Source organism: Hirundo rustica, chromosome 2, assembly GCF_015227805.2.
Source record: "Hirundo rustica isolate bHirRus1 chromosome 2, bHirRus1.pri.v3, whole genome shotgun sequence".
NCBI lineage: Eukaryota > Metazoa > Chordata > Aves > Passeriformes > Hirundinidae > Hirundo > Hirundo rustica.
Window position 1 is genome coordinate 83,659,575 of NC_053451.1, and position 23,111 is coordinate 83,682,685.

At 42.7% G+C, this 23,111-nt stretch overlaps 2 protein-coding genes across 4 annotated transcripts in view; both read left to right on the forward strand.

The window, feature by feature from the left end:
• ZBED1 (zinc finger BED-type containing 1) overlaps window positions 1-14,857 on the forward strand; it is a 52,431-nt gene extending 37,574 nt beyond the window's left edge. Inside the window, exons 1-2 of one of the 3 annotated variants that reach the window (XM_040090590.2) lie at window positions 2,969-3,108; window positions 9,993-14,857. In XM_040090590.2, coding sequence (XP_039946524.1) covers window positions 10,044-12,131 — 2,088 coding nt within the window. In that variant the 5' untranslated portion in view covers window positions 2,969-3,108; window positions 9,993-10,043 and the 3' untranslated portion in view covers window positions 12,132-14,857. Of the gene's footprint in view, window positions 1-2,968; window positions 3,109-3,661; window positions 3,803-9,992 lie in introns of those variants that run through there. The other 2 variants (XM_040090581.2, XM_040090599.2) reach the window with 2 other exon arrangements.
• The window catches only part of DHRSX (dehydrogenase/reductase X-linked), a 166,457-nt gene continuing 146,293 nt past the window's right edge, over window positions 2,948-23,111 (forward strand). Inside the window, exon 1 of the mRNA XM_040090612.2 lies at window positions 2,948-3,108. Within this exon, the coding sequence (XP_039946546.1) occupies window positions 2,997-3,108 (112 nt within the window). The 5' untranslated portion in view covers window positions 2,948-2,996. The remainder of the gene's footprint in view (window positions 3,109-23,111) is intronic.

Below are 23,111 nucleotides of genomic sequence, written 5' to 3' on the forward strand. Positions count from 1 at the left end.
GCTAAGCACAAGATTGCATGTGTACATTTTACCATTAAAGAGGGACTGATGTGTCACTGACATCCTAAAAGACTACCCCAACTATTAGACCATGCTTGGGCAGAAAGCATCAACCTCTCCTACTGTGTATGGGCATGAGGAGTTGTTGGCTCCAGTTTTCATCTTAAGAGGGGAAAAAAAAAAAAAAAAGGGAAAAACTCACAAGTGGAAAAGACGTGTCATAGAGGAGACAAGAAAAACAAAGCATAACTTTGTCACTCTCCATCCTGTGCCAGAGAGCATCTGGACTACTAGGGCAACCTTGGGTTTGTCTTCTCTGGTGTGGCCCAGTGCCTCATGTGTTCCAGGCTGCACAGGCGCTCAGCTGCAACACCTACCATCCACACTACCCAATGGTTGCTGATTATGCCATTCTGCCGGGAAGTTGGAGTTCAGGGTTTAATTAGAGTCTAAAACCATCACCCACTTCCTTTCTTACAAGATTTTGCATCTTTATGCAAAATGTGGGTGGAAGCACTGTGATCTCATTAATGTCAGTCCTGCAGTAGGGATAGAGAGGCTGGATCCTGTGTCGTTGGAGGGTTAGGAGTGTTTCAAATCAGTTTCCAAGAGGATATCAGTGTTCTAGCTCCAGGCTGGCTTTGCCCACTGGCACTGTGAGTTCACTTGCAGTCAGTGGAAAGAAGGAGGCACTCTAAGTGCCTCAAAGAAAGCTGTCATTTTCTGCAGGTCTTCAGAAGTACCTCTCTGTGTCCTCTGCCCATGCAGCAAAGCTGAAGAATTAAGATTGCTCCTTTTGTCCCTTCCAGGGCTAAAACACCTAAAATTTCATTGAGGTAATAATGTCTCAGTGAGGTATCTAAAGTAGATGGATGAGATTCCAGCCAAAAGGCTTTGAAGTAAATGATTGCAAGAAAAAAAAAAAACAAAGTGTCAATAAGAAGATGCAAGCTGTTGAAAACCAAAGAAAAGAAAGTATTGATTAAAATGAGGATGTATAGAAGATTACTTGAAAATAATCAAAGACTACAACCTTTTGTAATTACTGTCATTCCTCCCCCATGCCCATAAGCCTTTAGAAAAAAATAATATATTGTTGAAAAAAAATCCTTATCTCTTCTGTGACACTGTACTCATGAAACATGGAGGGCTGAAAACCATTTTAATACACTGAGAAAAAGGAGTAGGTCCAATAAGACTGTAATGTTAACTCATCAGTTTTCCCTCATTTAGTCTAATTCCTTGGATAGCATTGTCTGAAAAAAAGACAGAGGAGTATTTATTGCAGTAGCTTGAATATGCATCAATTGATTTTATTATACTAGAAAACCTGAGAAAGTATGGTTTATTTATATACAGATTGTGTAAATACACTGTAGGCAAGTTTCACAGTTTAATGTTGAAAGGGCTTTCATTAATGGTGTAGTTCTGAGAAAAGGATGTAAAGCAACATAAAAGAATCAAGATTTGATTTTTACTAAGATAAGCTGAAAGAATAATTCACCTTTAGTCAATGTGTTTCTTCTTTCATGTTGTTTTATGTGTTGCTCTTTCTACTTAACTCCATGCATGGTTACAAAAAATATACATTAAGAATGAATCCTTCATTGATGTGACTTAATGATGTCTATCATTTATGTTTGCCTAATTCTATGTGTTAATTAAAAAAAAAAAAAATCACCAGGGATCCATAAAATTAAATGATTGGTTTTGTCCTGGAACAACTACACACTATGCTTTTACTTTATGTGTATTTCAGACAGAAGACATGAAGTCAATTCTGCTAAGCAATGTAATCTGACACTGAAAAAAATGTCGTTAATTGTATTGTTTTTTAGAAAGTGTGGAGTGTTTGTGGTTTGTTTTTTTTTTTTTTTTTAAGGCTAGGAGATTACATTTCAAATACACTTTCAGAACTTTGCGTGGCTTCCCATCTTTCTCAAGAGACAAAACGTTACCTAAAGATTTAAAACTGAACATATGGGCCAACGTCTCTTATTGCACAAAGACTTGAATTTTGGGTTGTAACGATACCAAGGCTCATCTGCATTTTTGAAAACCCAGCGGTTCTGTGAATGAAAACCACGGCATCAGGACTAGGCTCTATTTCCTGTAGCCGAAACCAGCCACCTACTAGAAAAACTGGTAGACAGGACCCGCTTTTCTGTCCCGAGCACTAAGACTAAGTACTCAAACTGAGGCTGAGGACTGAAAACTGACAACACGAAACTTTAGAGGTATAGCATGCGATATACCGGGTGTCATTGTAAAGAAGGTATTCGTCAGACAGGTGTAAAACTGCGGCTCGAGGTAGGAAGGCTCCGTACACTGAGCTACGTCTTGAGAAATCGGTACCTGCAATTGAGACCTCGAGAGGAGTGAGCCTGAGGGGTGCCCGAGGTGAGACGGACAGTCGGGGGAATCCGCAGCAGCCCCTCATTTGTGCCAGAGTGAAGGGAAATGGTGAGACAACACGAAGAGCGCTTTCAGCCACGGGATCATGAAGCAACGCCGTGTGCCTCACTCCGCCTAGGCACCGACTGCTTGTAGCTGTCACAGACCTGGAAGCGAGAGTCTCTGCGCCCCAACCCCGGCGGCCTCACCGTGCGGGCTATCACACTGCCACCGCCTCCCTCCGCCCTGCTGCGTCGCGCACGCCGCCCCTCTCCGTCTCCCCCAGTCCAGCTGCTCGGGCGTCCCGGTGGGGGCTGAGCCGCCGCGCCGTCGCTGCTGTCGCCGCCGAGGCCGGTCCGCCCGCCGCCGCCCCTTCCCTTCCCTTCCCCCGCCACCGCACATGCCCAGAAGGGCGGGAGCCGCGGCGAGCCCGGGCGCTGCTGTGACAGCGGCGGCGCTTTCCCTTCCGTGGGTGGGTGGGGGCCGCGCCGCGCCCCCCGGCCCGGCCCGGCCCGGCGGAAACACCGCGCCGGCCGCCTGCTCGCCCAGTGCCTTCCCTGCCGCGCCCCGAGCCCGCTGCCGCCGCGGGGCGGGAGGCGGCCATGTCGCTATTGTCTGCGCTGGTGCCCTTGCTCCGGGTGTACTGCATCGGCCTCCGCGTCATCCTGCACCAGCTGCGCCGCCGCTTCCAGCCGCGCTGCGCCCCGGCCTCAGGTGAGCACCGCAGCCGGCGCCGCGGGGCGGGGCGGGGCGGCTCCGGGCCGGGGGGCGGCAGCCCCCGCCGCGGAAAGGGGAAAGTTTGCCGCGCCTCCCCTCACCCACTACGGGCCGGCGGCAGTTCCGGGGCCCTGGGGCCCACATCGCGCGGCCCGGCCGGGAACGGCCGGACAGCGAAGGGAGGGGGAGAACAGGGCAGGGCAGCAGCGACCTTGGCTGTAGCGCGGAGCGCCCGGGCCGTGCCGCATCCCCCGCAGGAGGGCAGGGGCTGAGGCACCGCGGCGGCCCCGGCACGGGCGCCGCCGCCGGACTCCTCCCCTGCTCCTCTTCCTCGGCCGAGCAGGACCCGCCGCGTCGCTCGAGGGCAGCAGCCCCGGGGGGCTGCGACTGGCGGGGCGCCCTCCCCGCCCCCGCCGCACCCCGCCCTCGCTCCGGGCGCCAGGCCCCGGCCCCACCGCCCCGTCCGGCCCCCGGGCTGCGGCCGCCCCGGACGCGGGGCGGGGCGGGGCGGGGGGCCGGGCCCGGGACGGGCGCCTGGCTGCACGCCGGCCTGACTTGAGGGCTCGGGAGGCGGCGTGGGGGCTCCGTGGGCCGGGGGTCCCCGCTTCTCCTCTTCCTCTCTTTGGCTCTCTGACAGTGTCTCCTGAGACCTCATCTCAGAGCCGCGCGGGCGCTCCCTCCCTCAGCCCAGGTAGGTGCTTGGAAGGCGGGTAGCGGCAGGCAGCTTCCCCCGGTCCGGGCGCGCCTGCCGCCGCCGCCCGCTGTGCCCCCAACCCACCGGGGCGGCCGGGACCGCCGCTTTCGGCCTCCCTGTCACGGCTGCTCCAGGAGGGGAAGGTACCTGTGCTCCAAAAGCTTAGTATATGATACCGGCTGACACTCACTGATAGCCTTTAAGCTGACAAGTGAGTGGCACTTGTAGTTTTATTCTAAGGGACTTCAGGTCAGTCGTTGGTTTGAGAAGTTAAGTTTTTGCACTTTTTTTGATTGGGATCAACAGCGTGTTAAATGCTGACTTACGGGAAACTTTGAGTTTGTCAGAAAAACAATGATCTGCTCTCATTAGTCTTGAAGACTAAAATGTTTCTGAGTTTATAAACTTAGAGGAAACTATGAATTCGGGCAGATGTGTAGGTTATCATCAGAGCTGACCGAACAACTGCATTGCAGTCCATGCCTTTAACTTTCTCTCCTTATCAGCAAGTGAGCTTTGTGGCCCTCTTGATAGTTTAAACCAGAGGAACAGTAAAAAATGTATATTGAGAAGGCCTAGTGTTTCAGTAAGGAATTCAGGCAGATGAGGATATTGGTATAGAGAATATCTGAAGTACTGGGAAGGAGATGGAACAAGTACACCATACAATAGGAGCTTATTTGTTCATCTTATCACACGTCGCATCTTTGGGTAGTGTTTTGTGTACTTTTTATTCATTCCTGATTCTTCTGCTGAGATTCCCTTTCTCATTCTCAGAAGGCTGCAATGAAACCCTCAAACAAACAAGAGGACCCTGGTGATAAAAAGGGCAGATGTGCATATGGTTTGAAGTCATCTGAGCATTTTTCTAGCATTAGTGTTTCTTGGCAGAGGAAATTTGGGTATTTTGCCTAGGGTGTGTAACACTTTCCAAATCTTTTTTCGAACCATAGAGAAACAGCATGACGAAAATGTGACCCAGTGTTTTGTTGCACTGTGCTCTTTGCTGCTATTGAAAAAAAAAAAATAGTGTTGAATTTGGAAATGCCAGAGGAAAGCAATGAAGATCCAACCTAGGAAATGTCACTTGCCTAAGTGGGACCAAGGCAGATTTGACAGATCTGAAAAGTTTTCTTGAGCCCTAATTTGGGGTATTTTTTTCCAAGGACAAGTGGTTTCCTCCTCAGCTAGTTGTCTGCACGCAGTTCCCTCTTGGCAGTTACCTGCTGCCTTGCTTTCACTTGCTGTGTCCAGCCATTGCTTAAAGAAGTAATTCAGCTTAACAACTGGAACCTTTTTGCCCAGATGAACCTTGTTTCCATAATAACTTCAAAATAGTGATGTCAGTGCAACAAAAAGCAAAAGTGTTATTAGAACAAGTTTGGATCAGTAAACTAGAGTTCCTGTAAGAAAACCCCAAGTACCTTTTTTAGAGGGTAATATAGAAAGGTTTGTATGTTTAAAATTTTCTATATCTTTTCCAGCGGGTGTCTGTAACTCTGACAAGTACAGGATTTTATTGTCAGGGTGCCTTCCTGGGCAGAGCTTGGAGTGGCAAAGGGGAGCTAGGAAAGACAGGACAGAGATGCAGAGATAGCCATTCCTCTGATCCTGGCTTCCTTGGCTCCTGTTTCCATGTCAGAGTTCCCACTCTGTGCAGCAGCGCTGCAGATCTCACTTGGAAGATTTAAAAGAGAGAGATGTCTGCTGGCTGTTCTGGTCTCAATGCAGCCCTTCTGCCTCTGAATATTCCAAGAAAAGCTTGCTTTCTTATCCTTGTTATGAAGAAGTGTTCAGGATTTTAAACCAAATTAATGAAACTGGTTTCACTTTTATTTTTCCTTACCCTAAAGTAAGAATTGCATGCTCTTGGCACATGTGCTTTTAAAAGTGACCCATGTGTTCTTTCACATCCTACTGGAGTTCATCTGATTTTTATAGATAGATTTTTTTTTTTTTTTCCTGGGGAAAGTTTGAGTTCTGAAATCTAGGTTCAGTGCGAAAACTTGGTAATTGCTTTGAACTGCGAACTGAAAAAATAGTAGCGTTCTCCATTCAAGTGAATGTCTCCCACCTCAACACAGAGGAGGGAAGTTGACCTGAAATTCTGATCTTGAAGCTCAGGGAAGGAAATACAGAGCTGAGATTACAAACAGAGCATGTAGTCAGTGGCTGCTTTGCTAACTAAAATCAACATAGAGGAAAATGCAGAAATAAAGGGGAACTTAAGTTAAATATGAAAATATTTCTGCAAGTACTAATTGCATAAATAGTATAACTGCTAATATGTAGTTTTAGTGTTCAGTGGTTTAAATTATTAACACTTTCCTTAGAAATTACTGCTTGGACTTCTTTACAGTGCTTAATCTTAATTAATTGGAGTGACGAAAAAAGCCTTGCATGACTAAAGTTCTTTACTAAAACAGCTTTTTAAAAACACAAATCTAATCAGTGAATTGATAAAAGATAAACTAATATAAATTGTGACACCAGGATATTACCAGTGGAAATGTGATCACCAAAAGTCATCCAGCTGATAAGAAAAAATGATTCATATAATTAAAAGCTTCTCAAGGAATTTATTTGGCATCTTCCTCCTGCATTTTTTCTTCTATTGTATGTGTTTCATTGAAATTTGGTAGGTGAAACCTAAATCCGGAGTGTTATGTAGTACTTTTGAAGTCTTTGTAGTTAAATTTGGAACCTGTAATGTGTAGAAAACTGTATCTGAAGAAGGTGGTTATGTGGATTAAGTTAAGGAGACCTTAAAGGTGACTCCTCTTCTTCTTAAAAGTGATTGAAATTCCATACATTTTTTTTATTTCTTCAGATTTTAGTTACTCAGTATCCTCATTTGTACCAAGTTTCCTTACAGTTGATTTAGGATCATGCATCTCTTACTTTTGATTTGTGTTTTGAGGGCTCTTACTTAATATAAGTAAAGCGTAGTCAGAGCACTTCCTGCTCTAAGCTGTGTGAGTTCCAGATTGTAAATCATCCAGATCTGGGTAGAGAAGTGACCAGATAGGAAGGATTGATGGCAGGCAAAAATGCAGTTACATCAAGCAGTTAAACCCTCTCCCCACGCATGCCCCTAAAAAAGTTATTAGGTTAGTTTCAGAATGAGGAATTGCTTTATGGTTGCCCCTGTGCTGACTGAGGCAAAGGTTGTGGGACAGGGATACCCACAGGGTGCCATTGCTGTGCATGCACACACAGGGAGGCAGAGCTAAGGTTGTAAGGTGTCTGCACGCCCCACATTTCCTCACATCCCCGTGCTCGGTTTCACAATCCAAGTGACTGTTGTGTGGGTTTTGAACCAATTTCTTCGCTAGTGGGGCAGTCCTGCCTGCAAGTGTAGCATGGCTGCCCTCCATGATGCACATCATCACTAGCATTAGTATTTTGGCCCAAGACCTGCTGTGGAGAGAGAAGTCATGGTTTTGTGTTAAGAGAATGAGACAGGGGGTCTGAGAGATGTGAGGAGACAGCACAGCCTGCCCCAAGAACAACAGGGATGAGGTTCTAGCGCCAGAAAGTCTGGACTCTTCTTCCTTCCGTGGCAGCAGAGTTCACTGCAAAGCCAGCAGAGGATCCTCTCTGCAGGCTCTTAGAAGCCTCAGTCCTGGTACTGGCTGGTGGTGTTGGCCAGCTGCATGGAGGAGGCAAGGGAAAGAAGCAGCAGCTTCTCTAAAGGTGCTCTCTTGTGGATGGGAACTCAGGGTTGCTGTTGATTTTGCCAGGACTAGGCTCTGAACACTGTTTCACTGAAAATGGAAGAGTGTACCTCTTCTTGGAGTAAAATGAGAGGTTTGGGGTTTTTGGTTTGTGTTTGTAATGCCAGTTATGCTGTATAACACTCAAAGAGAGGCAGGGATGATGAGCAGTTTATATTTGAGTTGTTAGTTAGTAAAGGCTGTATTATACTGGCATATCCTTAGCTACTCTGGGCCACTATTGCCAAGTGCCTGATACATCACAAAATGAAGGCAAAGCTGTGACATACATAAGAAAGAAGAGTGGGGTGAGTCTGCAACACTCCCATACTCTGAAATAACTTCTACTTTGTCAGATGATGATGGTCAGGTGATGAACTTTTTATGATCCAAGGTGTGTCATACTAATTTTAAATACTAAAGATGCATCAACTCTTTTATTACAGTGCCTTCCTCCTTACTTTCAGGAATGGCCAGGTAACTGCAGAGGACACTGTAAGATTTAATGAAATGCCATGGGCCTCTGTGCTTCCTGCAGGCACCATGTCATGGGTTGAAACAGAGGAATCTAAAAGCTATGATAATGTGTATCGATATGATATGCCATGCACTATCTGATGGCATGGCAGGGTTACCTCATTGCACATTACACCACTTGGTCTTTCAAAATCATCAGTTTTTGTGGGATTGCATACCTTGGTGCTGTTGATATGCACATGTTTGGAATTAGGCAGCATTACCATGTTGAATCAATAGTTTATCCTGGCAACTTAAAGGCCCTGAATGAATCACACTAGAAGGCATGCTGGTAGGCAGAACATTGCCCCTCCCGCAGGAAAAAATGCAAAGTGTCTACACCCAGAAGTAAATCTTCAGAACAAATCCAGTAAAATTCTTGCCCTGCATCTCTCATTCTGCTTCTAAACCAACAGCTGTGTTTAGATAAGTATGTGTAGTATTGGTTAACCTGTCTTTGGTTTTCCATTCAAGACAATCAGAAAATGTTGCAAAACACCAGCTGTAGTTCAGAGAGAAAACTGTCTTTTGTTGCAAATGTTCACCAACAGCAGAAAGCACCCCAGAGAAGCTTGCACACGTACTTTTTGTACTTTTTTAATATTCCCTTGCAGCAATGTGAAAAAGTCAGATTGTTTCTTCCTGCCCTAACCAGCCAGTCTTACCACCTGAGGATTTCTGGGCTTGGACACAGGTGCAGCTCCCAAGGAGCAGAGAAGTAGCAATGCCGTTGTTTTCAGTCTGAAGCTCCTTGTGTTCCTCTCCTGTTCTCTTTCTCTGGATTTTTGTAAAAGGGGCTGCATCCATGTCTAACTAATGTATTCCTTCTCCTTCCCAATGCTGGCCAAGACCCTGGAAAAGGGCTTGTTGCTGTCACAGTGGTGTTAGAGAACTAGAGAAGTGTCTGGGTGCAGTCATACTGTGCTGTGACTTGGCTTTTTGGTGTAGTGAGATCAGCTCTGGTGGGTGCCAGCTGCCAGCACTGTCCACAGAGGCACTGTGGGCCTCAAGCAGCACTTGCATGTGGCTGCACAAGAAGTGTTTTCCTGGGCAGATATCAAGGTACAGATTGCCAAGCCTTGCTTTATCACCACACTGATCTCTAGTGTTATCCCCTCCCAACTTCTGTAGCCTTTTGAAGAAAATGCAGCAAAATTATTTTCCAGCTGATGTGGATAATAGCATTTATTAGTGCTTCCCTGTCTCCTTTTCCTGTAATTATAATCCACTGTTATTCCAGGAACCATGACTGTGAACTAGTACTTAAGGAGATGACTTTGATTTCAGAAAGAGAAGGACAGGAGAGGTATCAGACATGTATTGTTGATCTGCATATAGGTTCAAGTTCCTTTTTGTTTTATTTCAGTCAGAAAACATCTTTACACTTCAGAGGAGCAGATTATTGCCATAATTTGCATTACAGATTTTTTTTTTTTTTTAAGCAAAAGCTGGAACAGTTAGATCAAGCTAACAAAACTTCTTTCAAAATAAACAAATAAGAAAACCTTTGCTCCTTCAGTATCAGGTTTCAATTGAAATAAATGTTAACAGCAAAGTTCAGTAATTCTTAGGCAAGAGGATGTTGGTCTAGTTCTAACTTATGAGGCAGGAAAATGCTATAGCAGATGACCAGTTTTTGTGACAGTAATTTATCAAGTCTGTGGTGATGGTTATGTTTTCTCTATCCAGAATTAGGAAATTCCGGGAAAAAAAAAATTTACTCAGGTCTTCTAGCTCAGTTTCACAAAATAATGGGCTATATTAAAACCCCTTTTAATTTTTGACAATTCGGTGGGCTTCTTGTCGGTCACTTCCTGCAAATTTCATCTTTAAATTTGCAAATATAATTAGTGAGTAGGTTTCTTGATACATTCACAGAAACGCTGATTTCACATAGTTGAGTGTGGTCAAACTTGTGCTTTCTCATTGTATCTTTATCTTACTGCCTTTATCAGGTACTCATTAATGAGTGAAGGATCAAAAGGTGGGACGGTGGCCAAGAAGCAATGGAGAATAAAAGTTTAGAAGGTTCCCCATCAGACCTAAAGTTAGTGGCTCACCCGAGAGCAAAGAGTAAAGTGTGGAAGTACTTTGGGTTTGATACCAATGCGGAAGGATGCATATTACAGTGGAAGAAGATCTACTGCCGTATTTGCATGGCACAGATTGCCTATTCAGGAAACACGTCCAACCTTTCCTACCACCTTGAGAAAAATCATCCCGATGAGTTCTGCGAGTTTGTGAAAAGTAACACTGAGCAAATGAGAGAAGCCTTTGCCACAGCATTTTCAAAAATCAAGCCGGAATCATCGCAGCAGGTTGTTCAAGATAGCCTCATCATGAAGACCTACCAGAACTACGAAAACAAAAAACATCAGGAACTGACATCTGCAGTCATCAGCTTAATTTGCGAGGGCATGTATCCAGCCTCCATTGTTGATGAACCTACCTTCAAGGCCCTCTTGAGAACAGCGGACCCCAGGTATGAACTTCCGAGCCGGAAGTACTTCTGTACAAAAGCAATTCCTGAAAAGTACAGTGCTATTAGAGAAATTGTGCTGAAAGAGCTCACCGAGGTTCTGTGGTGTGGCATATCCACAGACATGTGGAGGAGCGAAAACCAGAACCGGTCATATGTAACTGTGGCAGTTCATTTTCTCAGCAGCAGTCCTGCCAACTGCCTGGCTGTGAACTCTCGGTGTTTGAAAACGTTCGAAGTACCGGAGGATAACACTGCAGAGACCATTACACGAGTCCTTTATGAAACATTCATTGAGTGGGGGATCAATACAAAAGTCTTTGGTGCTACAACAGATTACAGTAAAGACATTGTAAAAGCTTGCTCTCTCCTAGATATTCCCGTACAGATGCCTTGTTTGGGCCATACTTTTAACGCAGGAATACAACAAGCTTTTCAGCTCCCCAAACTCTGCAACCTCCTTGCCAGGTGCCGAAAGCTGGTGGAGTATTTTCAGCAGTCTACGGTCGCAATGTACATGCTGAGTGAAAAGCAGAAGCAGCAGAATATTCTCCACTGCATGCTGGTAAGCGACCGTGTTTCCTGGTGGGGAAGCACGCTCGCGATGCTGCAGCGCCTCAAGGAGCAGCAGTTTGTCATTGCGGCTGTTCTCGTGGAGGACAGCAACAACCACCACCTCATGCTGGAATCCAGTGAGTGGAATACAATCGAAGGGCTGGTGGAGCTGCTCCAGCCTTTCAAGCAGGTTGCAGAGATGATGTCTGCTTCAAAGTACCCGACAATAAGTATGGTGAAGCCTCTTCTCCACATGCTTCTGAATACTACTCTGAACATCAAAGAGAATGATTTGAAAGAAATCAGCATGGCAAAGGAGGTGATTGCTAAAGAGTTGTCAACCACCTACCAGCACACACCTGAGATAGACATGTTTCTCAATGTTGCAACTTTCTTGGATCCCCGTTACAAGAAACTGCCTTTTCTTTCAGCCTTTGAGAGGCAGCAGGTAGAAAACAGAGTGGTGGAAGAAGCAAAAAGCCTGCTGGAGAAAGTAAAAGAAAATAGCTTTAGAACTGAGGAGAAATTCTTCACTGTTTCAGAAGAACCCCCTATGAAAAAAATTATCATCTCCTCTACTCCTCCTCCTACCAGTGTCATCAACAACATGCTCGCAGAGATCTTCTGCCAGACAGGAGGCGTGGAAGACCAGGAGGAATGGCATGCTCAAATTGTTGAGGAGTTGAGCAACTTCAAGTCACAAAAGGTCCTCGGTTTGAATGAGGACCCATTGAAGTGGTGGTCTGACAGACTAGCGCTGTTTCCAGTTTTACCAAAGGTTCTTCAAAAATACTGGTGTATTCTGGCCACAAGGGTCTTCCCTGAACGCCTTTTTGGTTCTTCTGCTAATGTTGTGAGTGCAAAGAGAAACCGGTTAGCCCCGGCTCACGTGGATGAGCAGATCTTTTTGTATGAAAATAGTCGCAATGGGTCTGAGGCAGAACCGGAGGACGAAGATGAAGGAGAGTGGGGTTTGGAACAGGAACAGATTTTTAACTTAAATGACTCGGTAAACATAAACAACAATTTCTTTAATATTCGAGACAGTGGGTTTGTTTAACAGGACTGCTGCGGTACATTTATTGACAAAGAAGAGAGGTATTTGTCTTAAGTTACCAAAAATTATTCTGTTTTATGCTATGAATGCTGTAAATATTGAACAGTTGTAACAAACTTGATTTAGCTTCCATTGTCTGTGTTTTTCCCACTGTCTTAAAACATGAATGACTTTGATCAAACAGCACTGAAATGAATGAGGAAATAAATTCTACAAAGACCGTGATTTCTGACTGTGGCCCAGATTTCAGAAAGCACTTATCCATGTGCTTCCTTTCCACTTGTTTCAGTGGGAGGCAAATACATGCTTATGTGCTTTCTGTCATAAAATTAGTTTCCTGAGTTAGGACCTTGAAGAAGTTTTTTTAAATTTATGCCTCCATTTGTAAATCCTGTGTGACTCAGGATGCTAGCTTTAAATTTTGGATTTTAAAATGTTTTTAAAATCCATAGATCTGAGCAGTGGATATTTTTAGAATATATTGTATCTATGGAATGAAAAAAAATCTTGAGCCTGATTTTCACTACCTCATGTCTTAGGTCTGGTCTATGCTAGAAAAGTTCAGCTGGTATAATTCTGTTGGTTAGGGGACTGATGTGTTTTTATTTTACCTGATACTGTGTTGGCATAGGCTGTAGTGTGGATGCATTTATACCATGATAATTTATTTTCCTTTCCAGTGCAGTGTAAATGGCATAAACACTTAAACTGGTATTGCTGTGTCCACATTTGTCCAGTTTTGCCATTAACTGCAGCTGAATGGTAAAATTGGTTTTTTGTTTGTTTTGCTTTGTGTCTAAGCAAGCCCTGATTGTAGTCCCTTGTGCTTCTGCAAAGTGGGAACTAAGTGTGAGGTCGAGGCAGTGTTGTTTTACCCTCGCCTTGTGCTGATGCCATGGCTGATGCCATATGGTGTGTAGCAGGCAAGGCATCAGCCCTTTGGTGAGGGAGAGAGGGAAGGAGAGGCCAGGGAGATGTCTACAGGCCACGGGTCTAATGGTTTGTCTGTGTTATAAAATCTTTAACCTCTTCATTTCATGGGGACTTATTGCCCAGGGTAGCTAGAAAATGGCGTTGGCAAGAAAAGCAAAATAAAAAGCTTTAATATTATGTAAATATATTTAAAAGAAGAGGACCCCTCAATTTCTTCACATGTATTTAGTGAATCTTTAAAATTGTTTTCTGTTATGTTAGCACTTAAAAACTTTTTTCACCTTTTTCTTTTTGATTCAGTTTGTAGAGTGGACTTCAGTCCTGTCCAGTCTAATGTTTGAGTACTGTTTTGGATTAGTTGGGTATTGTAACTGCTCCCTTTGTGTCTCCAAGCATAAGTGTCTTAAGCCCTTTTGTGAACTTGGCAAACAAAAAAAGAGAAAGGAAACCAACCTGACATCCCCCAGCCCCATCTCTTATGAAATACTGCAGTCGTAAACATGACCAGAGTTCACACTAGACACAAAGTTGGATGCACCACCTTTTTTTTCTGAGATGCAGTGGAGGACTCTTGACACTTTTCTGTTACAATCAAGGTTTGCTTGGGGTTTTACTTCTGTTACTGGTGTCTCACCTTTCCACCTCGGTGTTAAGTCTACAGCTATGTTAAGCAATATCTGTCTGTTACTCTTCTGGTGGAAGAAAGTTGAGTTTTTTAATCCTGATGGCACCTGTGGACATAGGGTTGTAAAAGAGGCACAGACATCAGGAACATACAAAAATGAGAATGGCAATGGAATTGGAGCTATTGCCAAACTGTTTGTTTATGGTTTAGTTTTAATAGTTTTTGGAAGTTTGAGGCCTCTGTGTTCTTTGTAGGTGGTGGGAAGGGATGGGTGAATGAGGAGGAAGGACAGAGGTTAGGCTGAAGGAACAGTGAAGTAATTGCAACTACATAAACAAAAATGTTTAAGCCTGGGAAGAATGCACTTAGCAGGTGGTGTGGCCTGTGTTTAGCTGTTAGCAAGCCTGGGGTTTTGCTTGCCAGCCCCCTGAAAACTGATTTGCACCTGTACAAAGTACATGCACTGTGCATCCTGTTGAATGTTGCTATTTTCCATGTCCACTGAAGAGGTGTATATGTTTGCCCTAGGTGCAAAACACAGGCTTGGCCTAAAATTCCACAGGTATGTAGGCTCTCTGTGAGGGCAACAAAATCAATTTATGGAAGGGAGCGAGATACATGAGCTCCTGTGACACTCCAGTCTGCTGGGAGGAGCTCTTGGTTTTTATGGTCATCACTTGAAGCAGCTGTTACCGCTGCTGCAAGCCCTCCCTCCAGAACCTGCACAAATGCTGGTGCAAAGTGCGTAGATCTTGTCTTACATGAGCTTAATTTAAAGCTGTGCCCTCATAATCAGAGCAAAGCCTGGAGCACCCTTGGTCCGCACTTGGCCTTCCCCTGCTGGCAGCGTTGTATCCATCTTCATCCACCTAGGGCTGAACATAAACAGTGATGCTTACAAGCAGTTTTACTGAGATCAGTGCAATGCACTACTCTCTTCCTTCCAGCTTCTTTTTATTTTTTGGTATCCAAAATAAAATTGTAGTTTGTTCAATTGATGTGTCTCAGCATTCTTTTAAAAAATGGAGAAGAAAAAGGAAAAAAAAAAAGAAAAAAAAAAAAGAGCAAAACCATTGTTAGTCTTTCCCATTGTCTGTGAGATTTTTTTTTTTATTTAATGTTCTAAGCCTGGAATATTGTTAAATAAACCAGAAAAATAAGTTAGTTACTAGATTATTTGTCTGATGTGTGGTCATATCTGCAGCACTTTATGACTTTGAACTCTTCCGCAACAGGGGGAGGTTGTATTCTAAGGATTTAAAGCTATGCATTTATTTTCCTTTTGATCCTGTAAGTTATTTTCTAAAAATGCTGTACAAATCTTTTGGATTAAAAAAAATGAGGATGAAAAATGTTGAAAGTTTAGATGGTTTCTGTTACTTAAATATGTGTGGTGTTTTTCATTTACTGACAAGATTTTCTGTTGCTTAGTTGGGTGGAGAAGGAAGATTGCAGAGCTGTTTTAAATATTGCTACAACTTGAGTTAACCCCTTGGTGTTACTGCCAAGGAGTGGCCCAGAACAGGTCCTAAGTGCTATTTAAATCAACTTTATGCTTGTGTTTCTTGACAGCTACTTTGAATCCACAGCCTAACGTTTCCTTTTCTCTTCAGTACAGCTGAGACATCTTTTTGGAGGGGCAATAGAGGAATGAACTTCAGCTTTTGAGTACTTTCATGGTCAAAAAGTGAATTTTGAACAGGCTCTCAAAGTACGTACTCTGTGTCAAAAGAAGAATTGCCCTTGTCACCAACTAGATGTTGCCAATTCAGTGGGCTAGGTGAGATTTCTTGGGGTAACTATAACTAAAGGGAGGTTTGTGTTTCTCACCAGCCCTTGCGCAAATTTCACCTCTCTACCATCAGGGATTATGTGAAGACAAAGAGAAAAACCTGAACCATACTGAAATTGAAAAGGTGAATTTTTCCAGCAAACAGTGTCTGAAGTGGTTTGGTTTAAAGGAGGGCAATAAAGTTCTGCATTATTAATGGAAAAGGTGTATTGTTTTAAGTTTCTATTAGATTAATTTCAAGCATTTTCTTTCACCAATGTCATGGTGTCCAGTTAGCTTTACAGGAGCATTTGGAAGCAGGCAGGAATATTAAAAACAAACGAAACACAAATTGGTTATTTGTAATATTTTATAGGGCTTTTGAAAAATTAAAAGTGACATGTAATTCTTGGGTTTTGTCCTTTTCATGTAACAGCTTAAAAAGAAGGGGCCGCCTGAGGACATAATTTCTGAAAGAGGGGAAGTGCATGGATATGAACACAGAAGTAGTGTGTTTTACATATTCTATGACAGCTGGGGAAAGGAAAGTTTATGCTAGAAAATTACATTTTAGTCTCTGTACACCGTCTTCCTTTTGGTCGTCTCCATTTCTGAGTATCTTGAAGATCTGGTGATCCTGGTTCTCGTGGTGTTATCTAGTCTAGACTGTCTTTTTAGCTCCGCTGGAAGGACTCTTGTGGTCTCTTGAGTTTTGTGGCTTTTTTTTTTTTCTTTGGACCAGACTATGTGGTCTGTCTTCCGTTATCTCTTCCAAATTTGTGTTCTGCTAACTTCAAAACACTTTTTGGTTTAGGGACATAGGGAAATTATGGAATATGGGTTTGCTTTTTTAGTAACATTTGGTGCTGTAGAGAGAATTTAAAGATATAGCTTCATTTTATGTCTGCCTTAAGAGCACATCAGTAAAGCACGTCTTAATGATACTATATAAACTGTACTTTCAAAACATCTCTGCAGTTGCAGTTTATAATGCTGTTGCTTTTCAGTACAAAATAATTTCCTTTAGATTGAATAATAAAAATCAGTTAAATATATTTTTACTGTTGTTGCAGTGCCTTTCAGTGCCCTGGCAGTTGGGTTAAAATGCCACGAGGGGATTGAGTTTAGCATTAAGAAAATGGAAAAAATTAAAAACGAACCACTGTCTTTGAGCTTACCTTGTGTTTTAAAAGCACAGATTTATATGTTTTTAAAAATTCAAAGGCTGTTGCAAAAACTGTTTTCAAATAAGAGTCTCTCAGAACTTGGAATTGTTAAAATATTAAGATTTTTGAGCATTTCTGCTGACACTTCCACACTGAGTGGTATTGATTTCTCTTGCTGCCGAAAGGTCACAAAAATGATGCTTGCCATCTGCAGTGCTTTGAAGTGGTGATCAGGTGTAACTTTTTTCCAGAGGTTTTGAAAAGACTACTACCTGCTGCACACATGTGCTGGTTTCCTTGCATCACAATTGCTTATTTCCAGTGACCTGAATTTGCCAAATCCTCCATCCTATCTTCTCTCCATGGCCCTGGCTGGGCAGAATGCTGGGTGGGAGCAGTAGAACTCTGTTACCCTGGTTTTTCTGAGTTTCTTTATTAGCCTTTTGATTTTCATAAATGGAGTCAGATCTTTTAGTTACTGTAGAATATTAGAGCAGTTTTTCTACCTTTCCCACAGAAGTAATATAAACAAATCCTTTGTTTTTCATTCTTTGTCCTTTGTTTGCATATTTCTAACCTGAAAACAATTGTAACTGACAATTCGTCTGGCCACTGAGGCTGAGGGGTGGAAACCCCAAAAAGCCAATCTTCTGCTAGACCCAGAAATGTATAAAAGTAAAAGAATAAACAAAGGGGTCTCTTCTCTCCGCTCTTTCAGCTGGAAGCTGGATCAGAAGAACATCTGCAGAAATCTCTTGTCTGCATGTGATTTCTTTGTGTTTCACGGTGACAGAACTCCAGCTTCTTCTCTATTCTCTCAGAGACTTCTTTGAGATCAGATAAAATTCAGTTTAAAAATAGTTTAACCTCGGTTCTTATTCCATTCCACAGGGGCTACAGCAGCTGTGCATGGTGCGAAAAGGCAGAGCCAGTGATTGCTCTCCCCACAGTGATGTACACTGGTTTACATGGCTCACTGGGACCAAAAGTGCCTGTCTAGGGAACACACTGGGGAATTGAGCTCAGCACAGCTAGGAGGCTGCACGTAGAGTCAAAGGCATTAGAGTTACGTCAGGGAAGAAACAGTATCTGTGCTGCTCTCCTTAGACAGGGGTTTAAGGTAAAAACCTTGCCTTAACAGTAACAAGATACTGGTTTGTGCTCTAGGCTGAAGCTGTGCCTGAGAAATTTTGTGTTTATTCAAATAGTTATGTGTTTGATACTGACATAGAAAAGAGCATTCTGTGACACTGAAATAAATATTTCATACGGACAGTAAAGCTTCAGTTCCTTTTTTGATCGATATTTTGGGGGTAAAATTTACTACAGTGGTTTTCCTGGAATAAATGCCATGGCTAGAGCTACCCCAAGATTCAGCTATCAGAAGCAGTAGGGCAGTCCTGTTTGTTAGTATAAGAGATAGGAAGAGTTACTTTCATTTGGAGTAAGCGAAAAATGTTGTCTTTATTTTAACACTCTTAGGTAGAAGATAACTAAAATGCATCCATAAATGTTTGTGATAGCCTTATAATTTAGATATATCTGTAGAGAACTAATCCATTTGTTTTGCTTAGCTCAGTGAAACTATGACTGTATTTGTCCATAGTTGCATGTGCATGATCTCCTGTTCAGCAGTGCTTCCGCAAAGAATGTAGAATAAGGTTATTTTTAAAAAGGCAATTTCTTTGATTACATACAATATTCTGTCTGTTCATTGTTCCCAAATACTTGCAGTTAGGAATGAAAAATTCCTTTTTTATTTCTCCAGTGGATACTGCTTTGCTTTTAAATTTGAGATACTTTGTGTATCACGGTGTCTTTACGGACACTGCACCAGAAGGAGTTTCATTCTCCCCTTCTTTTTGCTTCTTTTGTTTGCTTTTTTTCTCATGAGTCATCAGTGAGGTTTACAGTGATAGGAATTTGCAGTCATAACAAGGAAGATGTCAACTCAGCATCAGGAGAGCTCATGCCAGAAACATCTGTCCCATATTGTGGATGCAGTCCTCCAAGGGAAACCTTCATCTTGTCAAACACGACCTTCTGATGTGTGTGTGAGAGAAAAATACAGTGCTTTTGCAAGCCATGCACAGTTCTGCATTACAGGTGAGAGTGCAATTTGGTGTGAGTTTGAGCTCTGGGATGCACTCAGTGGTTTGGCACCAAATAAAAGTTTCTTGAGCACACAGCAGAATTTACATGAACAGAAGGAATTTAATAACAAATGTGAAAAAGGCAATTGCTTTATTTATGGGAACAGATATGACATGGGTCCATCTAGGGAAAATACTGACATTTTATCAGGAGTCTCCAATTCCTGTCCAAAATCCTGATAGCATGTAAAAATGCTAAATTACTAACCTTCCTGTAATCTGACATTTTAGAACTCTGTAAAACAATTGTTTTACACACATTTTGGTCTTCACATGCTGCTGGCAATGAGCTCTGTTTACTTCAAAGAACTTCTGCACTCCCAAATTGCCAGGGAGGAGTTCTCATTAATGAGGTGTTGGAGAAGAAGGGAGATTCAAACTCTTATTGTGACCTGGCCTCCAGCCTGTGGGAGTGTGGGCTGAAAGGGACTGTTTCTGGATATTTTGACACATTGATCTACATAGATGAACATTCACATGCAGTCCAAGAACTTGCCACTGATCATAAATCTGGCTGGTCCAAAGGGAATGAGTGCTGTGGTGAGAAAGCCAGTCTTGTGGATGAGTGGAGCATGTATCCCTTCTAGTCCCTCTTTCTAAGCCTCGCTTTATTTCCAGTGCAGGAAGCACATATGTTGGTGCTGCTCTTTGCTGTGTTATTTACTGTGTGCCTCTTGTATTCCAAGTGTAAGAACAGGAGAATGTGACCTGCATGTTCACGAGCATTGTTGAAAGCAGGCAGAAGTTCACCTGCACTGTTTATGATTTGTTGCCTGGTGTGCATGAGCAGTGGGTTGAGGACAACGCAGCGTTTACTCCGTGGTGTTGCAAATGCGAGATTGGCATTGCTGCTCAGGGATTCCTGTGTACCTGCTCAGAGAAATGAAGTGAGAAAAGCACAACCTTGTGCATGTTGTATCTGAAGGTATGACTCAATGCCCAAATGGGCTTAAAGCGCTCACATGCTCTAGTCTTGCAGACAAATCACATTGCGCATGCTCTGCCCACACCACCCCACCTCCCCTTCCTCAATGTTCACAAAGATTTTACAGTTCTTTTTGGAGAGATAAATTCAACAGATAATACATTGAACTATTTTTCAGTTGTTAAGACATTGCAAAATTCTTTTTGTGCCTTTTTTGGCAATGTATGCTAGAGCTGATGGAAGATAACGTTCTTATTTTATCCCAGAGACAGCTCTTCCCTGCAGTGAGGGGATCAGCTCAGTCCTCAAAGTTGATCTGTTGGCTGCGCTTCTGCCTTTTCTCTTGGCTGTTTAGGAAAGTTGCTGTGCTCCGCAGAGGGAAAAACAGATTCCTCCAGAGTGTTTTCCCTGTGTTTTCATGTTGCTGGGGCTGCTTTCTGGTCTGCACATGCCTGAAAGAAGGGGATGGGCCAGGGCTTTTGCTGTGATTCTGCTTCATCCCTGGCCTGACTGGCCACGCCTAGAAGAAGATTGTGCATAAGGTGACACTGCTGGGTGATAAGTTCACAAACACCAGGACTACAAAATGATTCATTCATTTTATATTTATATTTAGGCTAAGATTAAAATGATACAAAATGTGGCCTTAAAAAGAGTCTGCAGAGTCTACGCACTAACTCATTGATTTAGGTGTCTAGATACAGATATAGAGACTTTATCTCCAAAAGTGAACCATTTTGCATGCTCTGCCTTCAGACCCTCTAAAAATGCCAGCAACACAAGTGTGTCTCTTTCAATATCTTTTAAATAATGATATTTGGGATGGACTGTATGAAATTGCAAATCACAACTTTATGTGACACTTTTTTACATGTGTCCATTTTGTCTTCCATTGTGCTTCAAAGGTTAGTATCCATAGAATTATTCTGTCTAAAAAAGCTGTCAGAACACTTCAGGTCCCAAATGTAGGTGAGCTTCAAAAGTAAGAGAAATATTCTGTCGCACAATTTATCAGCTGGAAGGCTTAATTATTCTTTTGTTGAAAGAAGCAATTGTAATCACGTTTTGCCCAAATACGGGAGAATGTGATGTGTAAATATTTACATTTTTAGGTAAAATTCTGAGTAAAAGGCTTAAATGTAAGCACCTCATTTTGTTCCCTTACCTGCATCATAGCATTATGGAACCAGACCCATGGTATTTCAGTGAGGGTTCAAGTGAAAGAACAACCCTCTTTTACTTAGTCATTGTTCTGCTTGAGAGATGTTTCAATTTCAATGATTTAATTGTCACAAGCATAAAATCAACAGTTTCAGCAGATGTGAATAAGCATTTCTATTGCGTGGATCTTCCTCAGTAAACGGGATTTTTTGCTTCTTTGTTAATGTAGAACAAAGGAAAGGAGGCAAGTGGGGGTGCACTATTATAGGTGGAAGGTTGAGTATTTGCTTTTTGCTCATGCAGCTGAAACTGATAGATTTCAGAGCCAAGTGATGGATTCTGTCTGTGCATTTGAGTCTAATGATGGGCAGATGGTATCTTTGCAAAGGATATATGGTCTTTGTCTTCAAGTCAGCACTCTTCCAAGCAATGGCTGGTTGTGCAAATTCAAACTTCTGCAGTTTCCTAACCTCTGCAGTTTTGGGATTATTTGGCCTAAGATCTTCTTGTTTAGGTGATAGAGCAAACTCTGTTAGCTTTAGCATCTCTGGTGTTAATGATGAGATGCTTCAACTCAAGAAAATGAGCTAGAAGATGTAATTACTCATTTACATTAAAAAAAATAGTTGTTTAACCAAATTCCAGTTAGCTATGCTTCAGCCGAAGGCACTGGAGGTTGTAGAAACTCAGCTGAGGAGTGTAAAACTTTACTGACAGGGTAGTTGAGTGGATTAAGGTCTTGAGTCATGCCAGACCTTGTGTGGACTTCATCGTGAGTCTGCCTGTGTAAGACAAGTTGCACAACCAGAAGTCCTGCTTGGTTTAGATGTTGAGTGCTGATGCAGCCTTCTAATGTTTTGCATTGCCAGAAGGCAGGTGGAAGTAGTCATGGAGCCCAGTACATTATTTTTAGGTATATTTTTGTAGTAGCTAAGTAATAAGTCATGTTTTTTAGACCATGTAGGCATTGTCCCACCACAAATTCTTTACTTGGAGCTCCCTTGCACAGTGCTGGAGAAGTGTTGAAGTTATATGGGCACTGACGTGTGATTCTTGTTTCAACTCAGTTGTGGTAAAACCTTTAATGCATTGGACAAATGCATTCTTAGGAAATACTTAAATATCCGTGTCACTAAGATTATCCTCCTTGCCTTACAGACAGGGCAGGGATCAAGATTCGTGCAGTTAAGAGCAAGAATGTTACATATACACACACACACAGTCCTCTCTTGGTGTTTGCAGAAACTGCAAACAGTTAGTCGTCTGCCAGTTTCAAGCATTCCATCCTCAAAGCTTCTAAATTACAGATGTCATTAGAGACAGTGATTTTGGGTTTCTGGCTTTCTCATACTGTGTGAATTACTGCATTAAAGCTGCAGATGTGGTGGAATATAGCAAGATTCAAATGGGCATATTGCCAGCAAGGAAAGAAAACAATTTGAGAGCTGCGGTTCCCAAAGCAGATAGCCAAAAAAGCAGGGAAGTTTTGCTTCACATCAGGATTGCTTCTATAAAAAAAGAAAGTGAAATAGTTTTGTAATAAAATAATATTATTTTTTTTTAATTTCATTGTATTTGTGCTCAGCTAGGAGAGCTTTGATACTTCACAGAACATTAATTGGGCAAGGAAATGACATCCCCCATCCTACCCTACATCCTCTGAGTTATATAAAGCTTAGTTAGAGTGCTTGGCTCTGATACACTTCTGCTTTTTGTTGTGTGCCTGTTTTCTGCTGGAGTATGCTTTCTGGGACATGGACATTTTGCTGTCTGAGGGAATGCCTAACTATGATTGCTAAAGTTGCTCAATATTTTAAATTACCCTGGAGAGGTAAAGAAAAAAAGGAAAATTGGACCAAAAAAATGCACTGAACTTGTTTCTGAAGGAGGGGTTCATGGGAACAACTGAAAAGTTTATTTTTTTTTTTCTTGTTGACACACTAGTAACACTGGTAACAGGGTTGATATAAATGTTTGTTTTGGTTTGGTTTTTTTCTCATTGACACATTGGTAACACTGATAATATGGTTGCTATAAGTTTGTGGGGGGGGGGGTTTGTTGTTGTTTTTTTTTCCTTGTTGACACGTTGGTAACACTGGTAACGTGGTTGATATAAGTAAACACCTGGTAAGCTCTGCACCTAGTGCAGATGTGAACTGATGTGAACTTCGCTGGCATGAGGAAAGGAAGTCATGCCAAATCAAAGCAAAGCTCTGCCACCTCCTGACCTCGCATCTCATGCTGGTGTT